The sequence below is a fragment of the Electrophorus electricus genome, chromosome 23, assembly GCF_041902795.1.
Source record: "Electrophorus electricus isolate QZ-2024a chromosome 23, ASM4190279v1, whole genome shotgun sequence".
Lineage (NCBI taxonomy): Eukaryota > Metazoa > Chordata > Actinopteri > Gymnotiformes > Gymnotidae > Electrophorus > Electrophorus electricus.
In genome coordinates, this window is record NC_137519.1 from 3,352,071 (window position 1) to 3,370,531 (window position 18,461).

General features: G+C 47.7%; 1 protein-coding gene across 1 annotated transcript in view; it reads right to left on the reverse strand.

The window, feature by feature from the left end:
• Window positions 1–18,461, reverse strand: part of si:ch211-246m6.5 (von Willebrand factor D and EGF domain-containing protein) — an 80,327-nt gene that overhangs the window by 35,100 nt on the left and 26,766 nt on the right. Inside the window, exons 9-15 of the mRNA XM_081706547.1 lie at window positions 16,631–16,848; window positions 15,569–15,642; window positions 12,526–12,802; window positions 9,205–9,407; window positions 7,826–8,658; window positions 3,786–3,922; window positions 1,085–1,237 (exon numbers count right to left, since the gene is read on the reverse strand). Of these exons, the coding sequence (XP_081562673.1) occupies window positions 1,085–1,237; window positions 3,786–3,922; window positions 7,826–8,658; window positions 9,205–9,407; window positions 12,526–12,802; window positions 15,569–15,642; window positions 16,631–16,848 (1,895 nt within the window). The remainder of the gene's footprint in view (window positions 1–1,084; window positions 1,238–3,785; window positions 3,923–7,825; window positions 8,659–9,204; window positions 9,408–12,525; window positions 12,803–15,568; window positions 15,643–16,630; window positions 16,849–18,461) is intronic.

An 18,461-nucleotide genomic window follows, 5' to 3' on the forward strand; every position in this document is an offset into this window, starting at 1 on the left:
GCTCGTCCTGAGCCATAAATATGATTGCCATGCCTCTGCTCCCATTCCGGACGGTAAGCCGCCTGTTTCCCGCCTCGCTGCCCTTCCGAAGTCACCGTATTTTACAGCACCGGCTCCCACCCACCCCCACCCGACCACCTACACGCACGCTCCCGCTCCCATCGCCGAGCCTGATCGCGCGGCGCGGCGCAGCCCGGCCCGGCCCGCACCCTTAAACCCTTCACCGTGAAGGAGACTTCCTGCGCCAGCCGTGTCACTTCCTCCCGGCCTTTCAGGCGCTGGCCGGGCAGCGGGATGAGGCAGTCGGGGGAGGGGGCGAGCGAGGATCAGATGAGTGCCCTCTGCTGACGCTGCTCTCCACCTTCCAATCAGGACGCAGATGGGGAGCCAATGGTGCCTTCAGGTTTATAGCTCCCCATTTATTACCCATGTCCCCGCCCCTCAACTCCACTCCCGACTGACAAATGCTGAGCATCAAAGAAGCGTTTCTCACCAAGGATATGGCCGTTTTCGAAACTTTTATTCCCGCGGTCGTTTAACCCCCCCCGCATCGGGATTGGCTCCAGGTTTGGGTTCCAGGTTCGAATCTCGTACAGGAGCCCATGGGGACACTGACCTATTGCTGGATGGCAGCGGGTTTCAGTACCTCTGCCCTTCCTCTGACCGCTGCTGTTGTGCCTTGAGCAAAGGCACTTAACCCCACTAGCTGGGGTTATAGTCCAACATGGCAACCCTGTCATCCCAACGTGCACCATCTCTCGCACTGCAACGATGCATCCCTGAAAAAAACCCACTTGTGTGTGTGTTTGGGGGGGGGGTCTGTACTACCAAAGGCTAATCATATAGCAGATACCTTATTGAAAGCTAGTAGAACATGAAGGCTAGCTGTTCATTCACTTCCATGCTAGTGTTTCTGAATAGCATATTTGGCCTTGAAAATGCCCAGGCATGATTGAAGAACAGATGGGGTAGTTTGGTCAGAAATGTCAAAGTCCCTGCCAGTGACCAAGAACTGTCAAGATTCCAAACCCGTGATTAGCATCCCATTCTGCGCTCCACTGTCTCCGCAAAGCCCAACACGTACTTTTATCTCCCATCGGGAATACGCCTGCAGGGGGCCCGCGGGGTCAGAGGTCGCACCGCCGGCCGGGGGAACGGCGCAGTCGACGGCTTTGGAGCTGATGAACGAGGCTCTGGCGCGCTGCTCACGTCCGCCGGACCACGCCCCTTTCACGCGCTAGGAAAGCAACACACAGGACAAGTGAGCAGAACAAAACGAACAATGGGCAAATCAGAGAGCCCCTCTTTGGTTTTCATAAGATGCATGGAATTAACCAGAGGATCTCCTCTGATGTGTTAAAGCTTGGGTATACAGCCTGTTTGAGCAGGCATGAATAATAATCCGTTCCTACAGAGTGTCATGTGTAAAAGTGTAGAATAATTCATGTTATGTACATGATATTGCTCTTTTCTGTAAATTGCATAATCCACTGTTTGGTTAAATGTATGTGAAAAAAGTCTTTTTGTATTAGACGTGTTCTTTGAGAACTATAATATTACATTTTTTTTAAATCAGAGGGATTTATAGCACTTTAATATTATTGTTAACATATGGAAGAAGTGAGGTTGATGTCTTCTTGTTAAAATTTAATGACTTGTTAATTGGAGCCTGAATGTGAAGAGAATACATATATTTTCCATGTGAAATTCGGTTGCCGACATATTCATAGGACACTTGTGTAATATTAATCGTAAAAAACAAATTAAGGATGAGAGTATTCATGCATTCTTAATGAGGAATGCCTCTTCCGAGTCTAATCTTTGGCCTTTTGCGCTGTTTTGGAACGCAGAGAATTTAGTGAATTTAGAATTTAGTGTCCTCCAGATGGACTACAGTGCACAGTGAACAGCAAGACACAGAAGAAGCACAGGAGGGGCAGAGAGACCAGCAGTCATCCGGAGTGACTCTCCGGACGAACCCGGGGAGGTCTATGAGACTGGGAGACTGGGAGGGACTGAGAGAGACAGAGAGACTCGCAGAAAATAAGAGACTGAGGGACGCTTGATGTTCCATGTTGGGTAGCTCTGGCTTTTTAGAAGTTCTTCATCAGCTGTGCGAGCAGAACGCTTCTGCCGTAGTACCGGGTGAAACCACAGTGGAAACCTCATGCTAGGGGAGTGGTGGCTTAGTAGTTGACTTTTAATCAGAAGGTTGCTGGTTCAAGCCCCACTGTCGGGCCCCCGAGCAAGGCCCTTAACCCTCAATTGCTCGAATTGTACTCAGTCATAATTGCTCTGGATAAAGTGTCAGCTAAATGCCAAGGTACTACACTGCAATGTTTCCTACCCTAACATCTATAACCACAGCAGTTATCCATACACTGAAGAGGCTGCTAAAGTACACTGAGCTCGCTGGTGTAAACATGGAACCCACACATTTGAGATGTGCTGTGGCATAGTACATTATCACACAGCAGGGAACTGTGGCACTTGGGAGTTGACACCCTGGCTTTGGTGCAGCATGTTAAACTCGCTGTCTGGACCACTCGGAGATGTCAGCCCCAATGTTCATGCAGACTGTGGTGTTCAACCAACGCTTGGTTTTTATTAGAGGGGCCAATCTTTGCCAAAAAGCGTGAACTAGAGAGTCCTGGTGTTAGGTGGAGACTCTGACGCGGTGGTCCGCTGGCGTAGCCAATCAGCTTCAACGTTTGATGACCCACATATTCAGAAACGCTCCCCTTGAATCCCGTCAGCTCCAACAGATCTGGGCATGGGTAATCTCCAGATATTATTGTGGCATGAAAACCCCAGGAGGTCAGCGCTGGAATCTGCCACGGAACTTTTAGCCCTTCACCCACCCCGTCCTCATTTTGTGATGCTCGGTGCTCCTGACCCATATCTGTACAATATTATTCACTGTTCTGCTATTATATTATTGTTATATAATGACATGAATAATGCATATATACATATATACATTTATGCATATATAATGCGGGCGTCTCTAAATCCAGATTGAAAATGTTTTTTGGGTTTTTTTTCATGGCCTCACCATAGATACCAGCTTCTCCTCCCACAGCTTTAGAAATGGTTTGCGTGGGAACGTCTTTTCTTCATTCTCTGGAAACCTTGGTTACTTTTGGTGTGTATATCTCTCTATACACACACATCTACAGCATATGGATTTCTCTCATACCCAGAGTGGTTGCTTTACGTATATACATATAAAGGTACATATAGGAACTACCAACACGCGCGCGCGCACGGCTTTATCCTCTACAAAGTCGCAAGGGGTACTTCAAAATTACCGACTGTGTCTGTGGGATATTAAGAGACTCGTCCCTGTGTGTAATGACAGGTTTCCAGATATTTATTCTGTTTATATCTCATGAGATGTCCTCCCCTCCTCTTAATTTCATGCTTTTAATTATGAATTGAGACAGATGGCACGTTAGATATCAAACACAGTTCCGCCACGATCCATAAAGTCTCTCTAATGGAATACTGTAAAGAGCTACTTCAGTAAATGGCATTATAAAGAGAAAATGTGATCTTGGCAGTATTAGAAAGGACAGGAGAAGGGTAGATGAGTTTAAGCACAGCGAAGATGAGAGAACAGCTGAGACGTCTTCAGCCCGAACAGCTGGAATACATTTGGCTTTGATTTCAGTTCATCCAAGAAATTATCACTGTAAATACTGGCTACTTTGCGACTCAAGTCATAGTGAGGTTGGGTTATGAAAGACATAAAGGCAAACACACACACACACCACACCACACACCATGAATCTGGTGACGAGGCAGATCAGGCGCTCGGACTCAATGAAGCCCAGGCCGAACACTCTCACGTTGTCGCAGTGGTGCGTCCGGACATCACACAGACCGTTGTTCTCTAAATCAGTGAGCTCGATGGACTGGCCTGCAAAGACACACACACACACACACACACACACACACACACACACACACACACACACACACACACACACACACAAGCACATTACATTAAATCAGCTTTGTGGCCTGACACAGATGCTAAAATATTGAACTGCACAGCACCTTGTATCTCATGGGGAGCAGGAGAAGGTCCCTGCAATGTCAACACTATATAATTTGGTCACACCAAGAAAAACACACAGACACACACACGGCTGCAGGACCACGGGTTTCTGACTGGCCTGAGCAAGAGCACATGGCATCAGCTACCTGCCCAGGACATGCCCCTCCCCCCAACTCCAAGGCCACACCCACCCCCACTCCCATGCCACGCCCCCCGTCACCCTGCTCCCTGGACATGCCCCCCCCCAACACACACACCCCACGCCCATGCCACGCCCCCCCCCCCCCCCGTCACCCCACTCCCATGACGCCCCCCCACACACCCCACTCCCATGCCACGCCCAACCCCCCCCCCCGTCACCCCACTCCCATGCCCCCCCCCCCCCCCAGTCACCCCCAGGGCCGTGTTAGCTAACATTACCACACAGCAGTGACGACGGGTCGGGTTCTGCATCAGTCAAAGCCAAATCAATACGGCAATACGGGCTTAAAAGGAAATATACAAAACAGGGGATAAAAATGAACAAAAAAGAGAACTATATCCTCATCTGAGTGCTAGCACAAGCCATGATTAATATCCGCTGTGACTGAGCCAAGCCTGGCTCCTGATAAACCAGCTTAAAAAAAAAGAAATCCAATTCCTAGCCCATAGTAACTGCTTCTGGTCTCTATGGGAAACGCCACCTTTAATTCACATTAAACACTCAAACACTAACTCAAACACCTCAAACACTAACTCCACATAGGTGCACTTATGCAAAGTAACCCTGAACACTTTGTTAAAGTGTGTGAGTCTGGGCACTTTACACGGGGAAGAAAAAGAACAAGAGCTATTGAAGTAAAAGAGTGCGCGCTCTCTCGCTCCCTCCCTCTCTCTCTCTCTCTCTCTCTCTCTCTCTCTCTCTCTCTACAGAGGGGCGGCACTTAGGCACTTGCACTCATAATCTGCTTTTGGTCCGTCCCCAGCTACTTCCAGATGGCATGTATTTTAATGTGCTCATAAAAGCTCACAATATCCAATATAAATAAATAAATTTAAAAAACAGGGAAAGTTCACTTTCAGTTCTCACAAACTAGACAGCAAACCGACTACAGGAGAGTAAATAAAACTTATCGAAAGGAGATTTGTGAGAGGATGATTGTTTTTTTTCCAGCCACACGCGCACACATGGGAACGGCAGAAGAAACAAGCTGAAACAGCAGCTTTCGGATTGTGCTGCGCGAGCGCTCTGCTCTGAGAGAGGTCGCTCCGAAAAGCAGTGTGGCCTTCCTTCCGAGACCACTGAGGGGTCAGAGGTCAGCCCCTCTTGAACCAATGGGCTCTGAATATGCACCAGTGTCGTTCCCGAGGTTCTAACACGCCCTGGCAGCTTGAGACCCGTCGGACCAGAGCTCTGGTGGTCCAATCATGCTCACGAGAACCTACTGAATCTGCCGAGGTCTGATCTGGCATTCAAGCTCTGTAGGATTTGATGCGAGTGAGCCCTTGATTAAAAATATCAGGAGTAAATTGATTATATAAAAAAATTAAGTATATAAAAATCTCAACAACTAATAAAGAATAAAAGTGGGAATAAAAGTCTTATGCTCTTTTGTGGCGGGACTGAAAGGTTTTCATATTTTCCCTTGTTTCAGAGAGCTACGCGACAGGCCTCGTGACGAGCAAGGAAGAGAACTAAGCTGAAAGAGACCTTGAACAAAGCACACGCAAACAGAACTCAGACGGAATTTAAAGAGAGCCGAAGCGGAGCTCAAACGCCTGGAACTCAAACAGAGCTCAAACGGCCCGCGAGCTCAAATAGAGCAGAAGCAAACAGAACTTGTCCAGGGAGCAGGAGCGAGGTTTGAACGGATCTCCAACATGCAGCGCACGAACAAAGCGAGCCCGTAAGCGTGACGAACGGCCGTGTGAGGACATAGAGCAGGCCTGATGGATCTCCGCCCAGCCCGGCGCCACAGAGGGAGGCGTGCCACCAGCGTGCCATCGCTCAGCCAATTAGTCAGATTTATCCTGCCGCCACGGCCGAAACCCCGCCCCTCATCCCGGGGAGGACGCCATAAATCAGCGACTCCCGGCAGAGGGGCTGAAGTGCACGATAAATGACCCCATCTCGCCTCGCCATTCTTAATCCGCTTGCTAATTGGATTGAAACCCCTCCCACCCTCAAGCCCCTCCTCCCATTGTGAGGTATATGGGCAGCTTCAGGGGGGTGCAGGGATGGACGGGGGGAGGGATTGCACCTTGAGCCGATTCTGACGTTTATCAGTGCACGTCTCTCTCCTGGATGCAGACCAACCGCTGGCTTTCCCCCTGCATAATTACCCCTCGGTGATAAGAGGCCCAGCTGGGGGAACCAGGGTCCTGTTAGTGTCTGCCTGATATGCCCGCAAGAGACTGCTGCTAATGCCCGCTCAAGGACTTTTACAGCATCCCATCATGAAGCGCGGGGACGAGGTCGGGTGTTTAGCTCCACGACGGGTTTACACACACGACAACGCAAATGCACTCCCGCGCCCTCACGCGCGCACGAGCCTGCCATCTGGCCTGTCTCTGGAGATACGGGCACCGCCTCAGAGAGCCATTTCTTGGAGGTGGCGAGTACATGAAACGAGTTTAGGGACCGGAGATAATGCCATCCAGCGGAGAATGTAATTAAGAGGCGTAATTTAAGCACATGTGGGGGAGGGAGAGGTGGGTGGGTGGTGGGGGTAACGGAGCTCAAGACTTGGGGGAACGACGAGGGCCGGGGAAGAGATCCGTTCCGAAGCCGCCGAGATGATCTGGCATCTTGCGAACCATCTGTTAAAAACAGCTGCAGATTGAGGGTTCCCTTCTCCTCTTTAATTAAACCCGTTTCGGCTACCGGGAATGCCTGGAAAGGGAAAAAAAAAGCAAAAACGCTGTTCCGTAATCAAAAGCAGAAACATATCAGATTAAATTTGGAGCGAAAGCCCCGGATTAAGGGAGCGGACACGCGCCTTTGGAAAACGTCGCTGGGTTTCCAGAGCTGGCTCATTCGGCGTGACAGCACCGTCCCGGGGCAGCTCCAGGGACGAGCGCCAAACTGTTAAAAATCCCCGACAGGAAGCTGGCGCTCGAGCGAGCGGCGATGCCGGGGAAGCTCGTGCGGGCCCTCCCCCTTTCAGACGAGGTCGAGGAACGCCGACACTCTGGCAGGAGGTGGAGTGCGAAGCGGCACCACCGTGCATTGCTCCACCCGAGCCCTCCCTACTCCACACCCAGCTGGTGGAGACGACACTCCTGACTTAATCTGCAAACACCATCAACGCAGACTACCATATAATCTGTAGATTATAACCACATAATCTACACAGGAGTTGTTGTTTTTTTTCGCGGAACGTAGAGGCCGAGGTTTGAGATATGCGATTTTGATCATTGGCCCGTACGCATTGCACATTTTTTTGTTTTCCCGTCACAACCCGAGTTCATTATCTGACCAGCTGGATCGATAACGTGGAGGAAAGACAAACGGAAACGGGACAATACAGACTCAAAGCGTGTCGGCCTTGCTGGCTAGGAGGGGCTGTATGCAAAAAACCCCTGCAGGGTCTCAGGTCCAGCTAAAACAAACCGGCTTCAACCGGTCTTACAATCAGCAGAGCCTTTAATTAGGCGCTCGCCTGGGCTGTAATTAGATGGCAGTCTCGCAGGTCTGGGACTCCCTGCAGACTGGCTTCAGAAGCACTAGCTGATTGGGAGTGCGGTCAGGCTGTGATGGGAGCCTGGGTAACGGAGACTTACTGACGGCGAGGCCGGAGTCATGGCCGTCGCGTCCCGGACGGCAACGGCAACCCCCTTCCTCGCACCGGCCGTCACCACTGCACGCGTTGGGGCACCGCAGGGCCGCGCGCACGTCCGGCGTCGCCGCGGCGACGGGCGGATGCTGAGCACGGAGCTCCAGCCACCATCTCTCGCATTCATTCTCTAGGAAGGGCAGCAGCGCGTCCGCCCGGGCCGGGTCGTCCTTCATCCGCAGGTCCAGGACGCACAGGCCCACGGCCTCCTCCAGCCGACGGCCCAGGAGCCCGGCGCAGACCACGCCCACCGCGGAGCCAAGCAGGGACGCCCGGCAGAGCTCCAGCGCCCGGGCTGAGGCGAGGGTGTCGGGCGCAGGCCAGGGGGCGATGGTGTCCGCCGGGCGCGGGGACGACAGTTGGTCCTCCTGGGAGCCCGGCAGGTCCACGCGGGTCAGGCTGGGGGTCGTCTGGGCGCGCCACTGGGTGACGGAGCTTCGTGTCCCGGGTGGGTGAGGCGCGGATTCTCTGGAGCGAGGGGTCACGGGCTCAAACAGCGAGTCCACCCGGAGCTCCTCTGCCGAGAGCGCGGCCGTCCGCTGCAGGTGGGCGTCGGCCGTGTGCTCAGCTGTGACGTCTCTGGATGGGAAGAGCAAGGCGCGGTCCACGTGGTCACGGGAGAGACAGCAGGGCGCAGGCTGAGGCTCGAACAGAGCGGACAGGTCCTCCCGAGAGCCGGGGGCGGGGCCGTATCCACCCTGGCAGGCGCAGAAAGGCCGCTCGGACGGCCCAGCCTCGGCAGGGGGGGTGCGGTCAAACAGGCTCTCCCCCGGCGCAACCCTGGTACGGCGCAATAAAACAGAAATACGGCCTCTGGAAACGAGCTCTCGCATTAGCCTTTTGAATTAAGTCCCCAAGACATGCAATCTGGAGAGGACTTAGGATTTGAGAAAGGTTATCCATTCACGTTGAGTACCCTGCCCCTTCTTTTATCCCTCAGAAAGAAGAAAACAGAAGTAAGTCAAGGTTACATAAATAAAAAAACAAATTTGTCTTAATAGCTCCCTCAGCTCTCCATCACCTGCGGCTTCAGGGTCATGACAAAAAAAATCTGAGGCTCATTAAAAGTTTGCCCTCGTGTTGTATGTGTTTTAAGTCATGGTCAGTAGTATCCACAAAAGAAACCAACTCAAAGAAACATGGAAAACACATATATGCCTACAAAACACAGCCATCGTGTTGTTTTTCTTAATGTTTTGGAAGTTCCCTGAAACTCCTGCACCAGCCTAGTGCCAGAACAATATGAATAATCACTGGACTGGCAAGGTCGCGTTCAGTGTGTTTGTAACCACGGCGACACGGGCGGTGACGTCGCCGGGTCAGTACCTCCAGTCCTGTATGAAGAGGTCCAGCTCTCCGCTCTGGTAGGCGGTGCCGTCCGGACTATGGAAGTCGTTCTGGCTGTTTCCGTCGAAGGTGCCGCACAGGCCTCGTGTGCCGTTGAAGTCCCGGCTGGGGACGCGCACGGACACGCTCATGCCCCGGTCGTGCACATCCGCTCTCACAAACGCTCCGGAGGGGAACAGCACCTGAAGGCGTGGCGCAGTTTAAAGGGTAGGTCAGTGCTTCGAACGTGGATGTTTCGTTTTTTGTAACGCCGCGCCTGGATCAGGCACGTCGCGCACGCCTTTTGGACGTGGGACATAAAAACGTCACCTTAGGAGGTTTTCTCGAGGGATCACGTCGCAAAGCCCTGGATCGATACATTGCGGGATTTCGATGCACGCTAATATGAAGAAGCGGCTTTCTGTAATGACGAATTAAACAATCATACCAGCTCCTTAATCTCTCTGCTAAAAGCAACCCATGGAACCACTCGTGAGCATGTCAAAAAAATCATCTGCATTACGGAACAGAAGTAGGTTTTAACAATATGTTTAATGGCACATATGAGTAAGAGTTTAGGCTTGAACATGCCAGTCAGGTTTTTATGCAAAAACACTAAAAAAACAAACAAATAATTATTTAACCTAAATTACTCCAGTAAAAAAATGACTCCATTGCATCTACCAAGGGTCGCATTTAGTTCCAGTTCATCTCGGCTAGTCTATCTAATCTATCGAATTCCGGAGAGCTGGAGTCCAGAGATTAATCCGCATGTTTGACAGTGCGGCGGTCGCAGGTGATCCGCATTTAAAAGAGGATGAAAGCCCTCTATCCCAAACACGCAAGTTTGTGTTTACCTTCCAGAAAAATTCTACAGAGAAAACAAACATCCGCGTGTCCAAAGTTTGAACTCTCGAGGTTTACAGTGACGCCGGCGGAGATTTCCTGGTGGGCTGAGTGGTGAAATTAGGAGTTGTGAAATGCATTGTGCATGTAGTTGAATTAAGGATTAATGTTGAATGAGGTGAACAGCCGGTGAAATATGACTTTGTTCTGAGTGTAACCTTGTGTTTGCAAAATGGGCCTCGAGTAACATACGTGAAAGCCAGTCTTCCAGCAGAAATGACAGGACTCGGTGAACATACATTTTCCCCCACTTAAAAGCCACGGGTGGACACGCAGACGAACACGGACGCGGAGAGTCTCCACCATAATGGTCTTCTGACAAAAAAGGCATTTTTCCACAGGAGGAAACATGCCACTAGCTCACACAGCTCATATAAAGGCATTCAGCCATGTTTCTGTGACAACAGGAGCAGGTATGGAAGTCTGTAGGCCAGATGCTTAAACCACCAGTGGCTGTACTCTCTACAGTACGGACAGACCACAGTATGGACAGACCACAGTACAGACAAACCACAGTACGGACAGACCACAGTATGGACAGACCACAGTACAGACAAACCACAGCACGGACAGACCACAGTACAGACAAACCACAGTATGGACAGACCACAGTACGGACAAACCACAGTACAAACCACAGTACAGACACACCACAGTACAAACCACAGTACAGACACAGCACAGTACAGACACAGCACAGTACAGACACACCACAGTACAAACCACAGTACAAACAGACCACAGTACAGACACACCACAGTACAGACAAACCACAGCACAAACCACAGTACAGACACACCACAGTACAAACCACTTTACAGACAGACCACAGTACAGACACACCACAGTACAAACCACAGTACAGACACACCACAGTACAAACCACAATACAGATACACCACAGTATAGACACACCACAGTACAAACCACAATACAGACAAACCACAGTACAGATACACCACAGTACAAACCACAGTACGGACACACCACAGTACAAACCACAGTACAGACACGCCACAGTACAGACACAGCACAGTACAGACACACCACAGTACAAACCACAATACAGACACACCACAGTACAAACCACAGTACAAACCACAGTACGGACACACCACAGTACAGACACACCACAGTACAAACCACAATTTAAACAGACCACAGTACAAACCACAGTACAGACAGACCACAGTACAAACCACAGTACAGACACACCACAGTACAAACCACAGTATGGACAGATCACAGTACAGACACACCACAGTACAAACCACAGTTCGGACACACCACAGTACAAACCACAGTACAGACACACCACAGTACAAACCACAGTACGGACAGACCACAGTTCAAACCACAGTACAGACACACCACAGTACAAACCACAGTACGGACACACCCCAGTACAAACCACAGTACGGACAGACCACAGTTCAAACCACAGTACAGACACACCACAGTACAAACCACAGTACAGACACACCACAGTACAGACAGACCACAGTACAAACCACAGTATGGACAGACCACAGTACAGGCAGTACAGACAGACCACAGTACAAACCACAGTACAGTATTGTCGTCATGCCCGTATTAGGAACTCCGTGTCTAAAGGGTGTTTTTCCCAATGGCTAAAATGAACAGTGCATTTGAAAAATCACCTCAAATTGCTTCACTTCTCCATAAAGTCAGTGGATCCTCTGAATTATGAGACTAAGGACTCAAAATACGAATGTTGCTGCATGATTGATAAAGATATCAATAAAAGATATCAAAATCTCTACACAGTTTGGCAGCTTTTTTTCAAGACTGTTCGCGTTGAACAGTAGCTGGCTTGATAAAAAATGAAGTTTAAAAAGCCAAAGCAAATAAAATAAGCGAGTAAATAAGCGAGTAAATAAGTGAGTAAATAAGTGAGTAACTAAACTACAGTAACAGTAGAGGTCGCCAGGCTTATGACATTAATACAACATGTAGTATTGTTAGCTTGCTTATAGCAAATTTCAATTTTTGACCTTTTAAACAACATCATTTTTCCAAAGGATCCATTTTGGTTCAGCGCAGAGTGAGGTGGAGGTTGATTTCAAAACCTCATACCTTTTTCTAATTGACAGGACCTTCAGATCCAGAGTACCTGATGTAAGTATAAGATGATGCAGCTTCAGCGGTCTAATTGCTTCAATTCAGCATGACGCCACCTGGTTTCACTTAACCGGCTTGTACCATTAACGAAGAGTCATCGATCTGGCGTTCTTAACAATGAGTTATCGGTGTCTGTGGCACATGGTCAGAATAAGTTTTTGCATGTTTGATGGTTAGCCCCTCCCCTGTTGAGGGGGTGGTGAAATCAGCTTCAGTGGTGATGTACAGGGTGCTAAGTTCATCATTATTTTATTACTTCAACGAAAGACATACCGTCACTTTTTTGCCCCGATGTGTCTCGAGAATCTTAACCTCATTGGCCAAGGGAGGTCCCAAATTCTTAATGAACAGCTGGGGGCGTGTCTCTTGCAGCTGGCCCCTGCACATGTCGAAGGTCACGACCTGGTTGCCCTCCCGCGCCGCTAGTCCGCAGGTGCAGGTGACGGGGTAATGGCGGCCACCACAGTCCTGCTGCCGCACATGGACCTCAAACGCTCGGCTGGCGCTCCTGCACAGCACGAACGTCCCAGTCTGCCGGTTGTCAAAGCGTCTGGGGGTTGCGGTCACGGAAAAACAGCTTCGCATTAACATGCACAGTAGGGGTCTGTTTCATAACATCGTCGTATTAGCATGTAAGGCACACCGGGTGATTATCTTTACAGGTCTCTAAGACTGATGGACGCATAAACTTATAACTGTGTCATTATCTTATTCCCATGAACCCTGTTCACAGTAAGATGCCGTAGTCCCTGAAACTTGCACGGTGCAGATCAGAATGTGAAAAGGACCTTGTGTCTTCACTTTCCATAAATATTCAGTGTTTATGAACATGTGGGGCTTATAGAATGCAAGTCGTAACGAGACCCAAACTACTTATGAGCTAATGAAGACATTCAGAAACCAGAGCTAGGAGTTCATCTTAGCCAACAGATACAAAAATTAGAGCATTAGGACATCTACACTGTGTGCACAATTATTAGGCAAGAGAGTATTTTGACCATATCATCATTTTTATGCATATTTTCCAACTCCAAGCTGTATAAACTTGAATGCTTATTGGATTTAAGCATATCAGGGGATGTATATTTGTGTAATGAGGGAGGGTGTGGCCTAAGGAGATCAAAACCCTATAACAAGGTGTGCAGAATTAGGAAGCTTCTTTACCTCAGGCAAAAATTGGCCAAAAAAGAGACTCTGAAAAGTAAAAAATTGTATAAAGTCTTTGAGAGGGATATAGCACTCTTAACACTGGGGCGTGATCACAGAACCATCAGTCGTTTTGTTGCAACAGTCAAAGATTTGAGAAGAATCAAACGTGAAGCGTCCAGGAACCCGTCATCCTCCTGTGCTGTCATATTCCAGAACTGCAACCTCCCTGGAGTGCCCAGAAGTACAAGGTGTTCAGTACTCAGAGACAAGGCCAGGGTAAAGAAGGCTGAAACCTGACCACCACTGAACACATAAGGTGAAACGTCAAGACTGGGCCAAGAAGTATCTGAAGAGAGATTTTTCAAAGGTTTTCTGGACTGATGAGACAAGAGTGACTCTTGATGGACCAGACGGATGGGCCCGTGTCTGAATCAGTTACGGGCACAGAGCTCCACATCGACTCAGACGCCAGCAAGGCGGAGGTGGGGTACCGCTATGGGCTGGCATTATTAAAGAGGAGCAAGTTGGGTTGAAGATGGACTCAAAATCAACCCTCAAACCTACTGCCAGTTTTTAGAAGACACTTTCTTCAAGCAGTGGTACAGGAAAACATCTGCATGTTTCAACAAGACCATGATTTTTATGCAGGCCAATGCTCCATCGCATGCATCAAAGTACTCCACTGCGTGGCTGGCCAGTAAAGGCCTTAAAGATGAAAGAATAATGACATGGCGCCCTTCCTCACCTGACCTAAACCCTACTGAGAACTTGTGGGCCCTTCTTAAACAGGAGATTTACAGTCAAGGAAAACAGTACAGCTCTCAGGGTGAGGTTGCTGCTGCACAAAAAGTTGATCGTCAACAGATTAAGAAACTTACAGACTCCAAGAATGGAAGGCTTATGACTGTTATTTAAAAGAAGGGGAGCTATATTGGTCAGTTTGGGGGGTTTTTTGGGGGGTTTTTTAATGAAATGTCATAAATGTTTCTTTGTAAATTTTGAGTTGTTTGTTTATTATTCTCTTTTAACAGATGCAAATAAACAGTTGTGATGGGAAAAGAAAGCCAAAACCTCACTTTTCCTTTATTAAATATTCAGGCTCGAGGTTTATTAACATATTGGATTGACTGAGAGCACTGTAGTTGTTCAATAATAAAAAAGAATCCTCAAAAATACAACTTGCCTAATAATTGTGCACTCGGTGTAAGTGTTTTTTGATGTAACCTTTGTGAATTTTAAAGGTTATGAAAAATAAGCTCAAACTCTGTTTGATCTAGCCATCATGGCACGTAGATGGTGGCTATGGCTAGAAATACAGAAGATACAGTAACAGTAGGCTCTTTATAGTTGCCCTTTAAAAGTAGTTTAATAGACATTAGGGGCTTTTTATATGGCCTCTCCAAGGACTACATACTTGTGTGATAGCAAGGGGGCGAGAGAGAGAGAGAGAGAGAGAGAGAGAGAGAGAGAGAGAGAGAGAGAGAGAGAGGGAGAGAGAGAGAGAGAGAGAGAGAGGGAGAGAGGGAGAGAGAGAGAGAGAGAGAGAGAGAGAGAGGGAGAGAGGGAGAGAGAGAGAGAGAGGGAGAGAGGGAGAGAGAAAGGGAAATGTCATACACATAATGAATCTGAAATCCAGCCTATGCATGGTGCTTCAATTAAAATAGTTTTAAGTGTCAGGGGGAAAAAAAAAAAGTTTAAAAAAAAGAAAAAAAAGAACAATGCATAATTTAATAGAGAATAACGTCAAGTGTGATCTTATGTGCGGATGAGGTGCACCACACATCTCTCTCTCTCTCGCCTCTGCAAAGGAGAATGCTGAGACTGGAGACCTGAACCTGTCAAGGACATGGGTCTTAATGAGGACACATCCCATATGTTTTCCTAAAGATCGCTCCGTCTGTGCTAAAGCAAAGAACACGGAGCTCTGTGCACGGGTAAACAACCGTGGCGTTCACACCTTAAAAGACAGAGTGACCTTCTCCTTTTTCGCCCTCCGCTTTCATCGACAGAAGATAATGCGCAGAATCACACCAAGGTACGAAAAACAAACAACTGTGACTTTCTGAAAGTAAAATGAAGGTAAGGCGAGAGAGAGGCGGGGCCATGCTGGAGAGGCGGAGCCGTGTTGGAGAGGAACTGGCTCCAGCCATCCCAGAGGCCTTGTTACCTGCCGTCGAAGGTGAGAATGTGTGGATCGGTGAGGGAGTAACAGCTGCTGGTGGGGACATCCTGAACCGTGACCTGAGAGAGACAGAGAAACACGGAGGAATCATCTCGGAACAGGCGCCGGTTCCCTGGAAGTGCTCCGGGAACAACATAGCAAACTTAGCACCACAATAAGAATAGGAGAAGTCAGGTCAGATATAAAACATTAGCCCTAGATGGATCAGCAATTCGGAGCCAACATACAGGAGATGACATCACTGCGAACAGTTCCACGAGCCCCCAAAAGAGATTAGTGCCCTTATTTTGCAATGTACAGAATACTTCTGAAGAGGAGACTATTTACAGAACCATTGAAAAAGTGTAAAAGTTCAAGGCAGTGTTTAAAGGCGGTCCTGTGGTGTTTGGAGACCAACCAATCTACCGAGACAAAGTAAAGCAGTTTTGCGAAGGAAACCTAGCAGTCTGATCACAAGGCAGGGCACACCATGATTAAAGGCTATGCTACAGCAAAACAGAGAGGCTCTTTCATTTATTCCAAACACAGATGGTGGTTTGGGGCCACTTACAGCAGACAGGAGATTACACTGACAAAATGTGTGCGTGTGTGTTGTCTAGCAACATAGCGGACATTTCCCCCATATGTGGTTTATTACAGATTACTTTCAGAAATAATTGTGAAAGCGATTAGGCGGCTTCAAGGTGAAATTAAAGGTACAAGATGAACTGAATGGGACAAGCTTGTCTAGGTTACATCACATTACATTCACACTAAAATAATCCTGAAATTCCCATTTTCCAGCCCGTCCTATGATCACATATGAACGTCCCATTATACATTAGTTTCTGACATGACAGCGTTTGTGTGAGAGTTACTTGTGATTTGGTCACAGCGAGGTTGGACGCTCAAAATCCTTAAGCGTTAATTATGATATAATTAGTAACAAAACAGAATTAAATTAATGAAATTACTCTCACTCGTTGCAAATCCCGCTAATCCTTTGTGGGTTGAGGGGGCAATCAGTTGCTAGTTCATCACTCTTTCTCCATTTAATCATGTTCTGACCTTCACGGGCGTGGGCGCGTATCCTCGCCAAAGTCGCGGGCTACCGCCGGCGGGCCGCGCGCTCAGCAGGCTCGCTCGGTTTCCGTCGCGAGTGAAATCGGTTACCGCGGTGAGGGCGACGGCAGCGCGCGCGCACACGCCGCCGCGGCACGCCTGGGACGCGAGCTCCAGCCGACAGGAGGACAGCGCCACGTTCGGCGTTGCCGACATCACGCCGTCTGAAACGCGGCGAAGAGGAAACAAAGAAAGAAAGCAAAGAAACGAATACGTGACGAGTGTTTTGGACCTTTTGAGAATAAAGCTCGAGAACATTCGAGGGGCCCTGTAGTCTGAAACTGAGGGTTGATGTGGTCTAAGAAAATCTGCATATAGTAAAAATAAAAGGGGGGAAATGGCTGTTTCTTTAATGGAATATGCTCTTTTATTAAAAATGTTTAAAAGTAAGCAGGAAAAGCAGAAAAGTAGGAAAAGGGCTGACTAATGGGAAAAACGAGTAAAGCACAGTGATCTAAACAAACAAGCAGTTAAGACTAAACTGTGCTCAAGTGAAATTATGCTTACTTTGAAATAATAATTACTCAAGTAGAAGTAAAAGTAGCCCTTTATTACTTAAAGTAAATAGTTACTTAAGTAAAAATAAGAAAGTGTCTAGTAAAAAGACAAGTAGCGAGTTACTTCACTGAATCTCATTTAATAACACTGGGCTACAGTGGTAGTGCTAGCTTAGTGGTCAAGGTGCCTGACTAGAAGTCAGAAGGTTGCCAGATACAATGACTGTTGGGCCCCTGAGCGAGACCCTTAACCCTCCACTGCTCAAGCTGTGTTCAGTCAGAATTGTAAGTTACTTTGGGTAAATGTGAAATAGTCCCTTTTATCCTGAATTCAAATCTGTTTTAGATTTTATTTATTTTATTTTTTTGTATCAGGTATCATTTATAAGTGACTATTACATTTTACAGCAAGTATATATTTGTTATTCATAAACAAGGCTGTTTAAGGCTATTTACAAACTTCTAAAATGTGTTTGCCGATATTTGGCCTCAGGAGTGTCTTCCATACCTAGCAATAGTGTGCCAACACATAGGGGCAACACTTGGCATTGCTTAATATACATGATATGTGAGTGTAAAGCATATTTGTAAGTCACTCTGGATAAAAGCATCGTCTACATGGCATAAATATAAATGTACGCTGCGGAAAAAAACTGGCTAATAGTGAAATTCTGAAAACAAAATTTGTGTTTGGCATGCAAAGCTAAGAAACATTTTGAGTGTGTGTTTGTTTCTGTGCGTGCATGTGTGTGTGTGTGTGTGTGTGTTGGGAAGGGCAGGGAGGCAAATGATAACCAGTGTGATTTAGGCAGCACACAGAAACACCAAATCAATATGCCCAAAACATAGTTTCTCTTGAAATGAATTATCTGAAAATGTCTTCTTGCCAACTTCAAATTGTACTCTCTCCTAATTTACGATATTTGAGTTAATTTAATGACAAAGGCTGTTTAAAGGCAGAAGGTTGTTGAAAGGTGAGATAAGTAATTTTAACCACCAAAAAATAGCAAACTATTATTCTTTTCTATAAAGTGTAGCTGAGATGAAGAATCAAATGGCTTTGTAGTCCTCTAATGAACCAGTTTATGCTCCATAGTGTGGGTCCCTCACATGGAGGGAGCCATGTAGTACAGAATCACAGCAATCACTTTGATATTATTATAATTTGTGGGAATGATCTGGAACTCTTAACTAAGGTAACTATCTAGCCATTTTACTTTTCGTGATATTTATACTGCAATTTGGCAGCTGATTAACAAGACTAGCTGGGCACATCCATA